Below are 2153 nucleotides of genomic sequence, written 5' to 3' on the forward strand. Positions count from 1 at the left end.
GTTTTCTTTTTTTTTTACTCAACTGCACATACATTGACACCAACACAGGCCAGATCAAGTCGACGACACATTAGCTTCGTTAGCTCCCAAGTCCAAAACAAAGAGACAAACGGTCCAAATGTCCCTGGACGACGGAAGACGATGGGATTAAACAGAAAATCAAAGCAAACAACATGTGAAAATACACACTCTCACTGGGAAAAAAGGACGTGTGTTTGGCTAACACTAGCTAACCATTGTCACTGGTGTGAATTAGCATTAGCATTATAAGTATTTTCTCATGCTGACTGGACCAAACCATGAGAGTAAAGTTCCAGGAACTAAGTCTGGATGAATATCCTTCGTCCTCCAGAGACTAGGACTGTACCACACCACACCAGCGACCCACAAACCACATGCTGCCCACTAATTGATTTCCTGCGGCCTCCCGTTTGATATCACAGTGAACCTGCCCCCGGAGGTCACCGTCGTAACCGCAGCATGGGAAACAGAGAGCAACTGTTGGTCAGACAAACGAGGCAACAGGAAGTCTGGGTAATCACAGACATGACACGTGTTAGTCTGCAGCACACGGGGTTAATAATCGAAGACCATAAACAGACAAAGCCGAGGCAGGAATAACAACGATGCCTTTGTGATCATAGGAAAAAGTCGGATTAAAAAACCTCGTCAACAAATTAATCCATCCCTGATTCAGGAAACTAAACTGAAACGATAACTTTTATATTTGATTTATAATACTGCTAGTCCAAGTGTGAAGCCCACATCCACTGGGGGGCACCAGAGCCCTCTCATGAAGACATAACACATTACTATGAGGAATCAGACTGTATGATAATGGTGGACATTGGACAACGAATATTTAATGGTGGGATTTTCATGGACTGGTGTTGACGTCGATGTTTCGTCTTAGATTTCAAAGAAACCGAAAAAAAAAAAATCACATTTTTGCAGGGAATTGAACTGCTTAACAGTTTCAGATTTTAAATCCACAACTGCTTCATAACGTATTAATGTTAAATTAAAAACTTTAGACACTTAAGTGTAATCAAACACTTTTTAAACTCCCGCGGGCCGCACAGGAGGACTCCACGGGCCGGATTTGGCCCACGGGCCTTGTGTTTGGCGCATATGATTTTAGAGCATGTTGTTGTGATTCTGGACTGAACTAAAACGACGATGGTTTGACGATGAATCAAAATGATCCGTGGAGGACTCATTTGTCCTCACCACGTCCACCTGAGGACTTCCTCGGTGGTTTGATTTTTTTTTTTCTCCCACCACCAGCTGCTGCGTAACAACAGTTCACACACACACAAACACACACACATAAACACACACACACACGCTGATTTTCCTCAGCTCGACCCTGAATATCAACAACAGTCGTGACCTGTAACCATCAGCTCTGATGTTACAGTTGAAGGATTTCCCCACGTCTTGAAGGACACCTCGTCTTGCTTGTGTCCTTGTCGCCCCCCCATACACCCCCCCCCCTCCAAAAAATAAATAAAGGATGTTTAACAACATCCAGATATGCATTGAAACGAGCAGCAGACGTCGAGGCCGTGTGTGGTTATCAAACGTGTGACGCTGCGGCGCTCTGTTCAACAAGTCCGAGTCTGGAGTTTTGGCTCCTGCTCTACGTCGTAACACGGTCACTGGCTCGTACACACCCACACGTGCCAGGCCACACTCATACGTAACAGCCCCGGTGCACGACGGCAGCCGACCCCACACTGGTACACATGTGTGTATGTACGACGGTGGACACACTCCGCTCGTCATCCGACGACGCTGTGGAGGAACGCGAGGACGTCGGATGCCAGATGCCACACAGACGTACAGAGATGAAGAGCATCAGCGGAATGACTAGCAGAGTTTGGGCTAACATGCAAAAAGAAAAAAGAAAAAAAAAACAAACAAATAAACGGAGGCAGCGACGGAGAGGAGGTGAGAGAAGGAGAGGAACGACACAAACGGCACAGACGGAGAGGAGTGGATTTACCTACCACACACGGGCAGAGCGAAGGGAGCTTAGTGCGGCCCTTCATGAGCGAGAGACGGAGGAAAAACAGCCTCCCAGACACCCGCAGTAAAGGAGGAGAGGGATGGGGAGACAGGGAGGGAGAGAGAGAGAGAGAGAGAGAGAG

General features: G+C 47.1%; 1 protein-coding gene across 3 annotated transcripts in view; it reads right to left on the reverse strand.

The window, feature by feature from the left end:
* The window catches only part of LOC107990071 (disks large homolog 4-like), a 43399-nt gene that overhangs the window by 18348 nt on the left and 22898 nt on the right, over window positions 1-2153 (reverse strand). Inside the window, exon 1 of one of the 3 annotated variants that reach the window (XM_017041814.2) lies at window positions 2013-2147. The exons of the other annotated variants lie outside the window; for them this stretch is intronic. Within the exon in view, the coding sequence (XP_016897303.1) occupies window positions 2013-2054 (42 nt within the window). The 5' untranslated portion in view covers window positions 2055-2147. Of the gene's footprint in view, window positions 1-2012; window positions 2148-2153 lie in introns of those variants that run through there. 3 annotated transcript variants of the gene reach the window in all.

This window comes from Cynoglossus semilaevis, chromosome 19 (genome assembly GCF_000523025.1).
Source record: "Cynoglossus semilaevis isolate Cse_v1.0 chromosome 19, Cse_v1.0, whole genome shotgun sequence".
Classification (NCBI taxonomy): Eukaryota; Metazoa; Chordata; class Actinopteri; order Pleuronectiformes; family Cynoglossidae; genus Cynoglossus; species Cynoglossus semilaevis.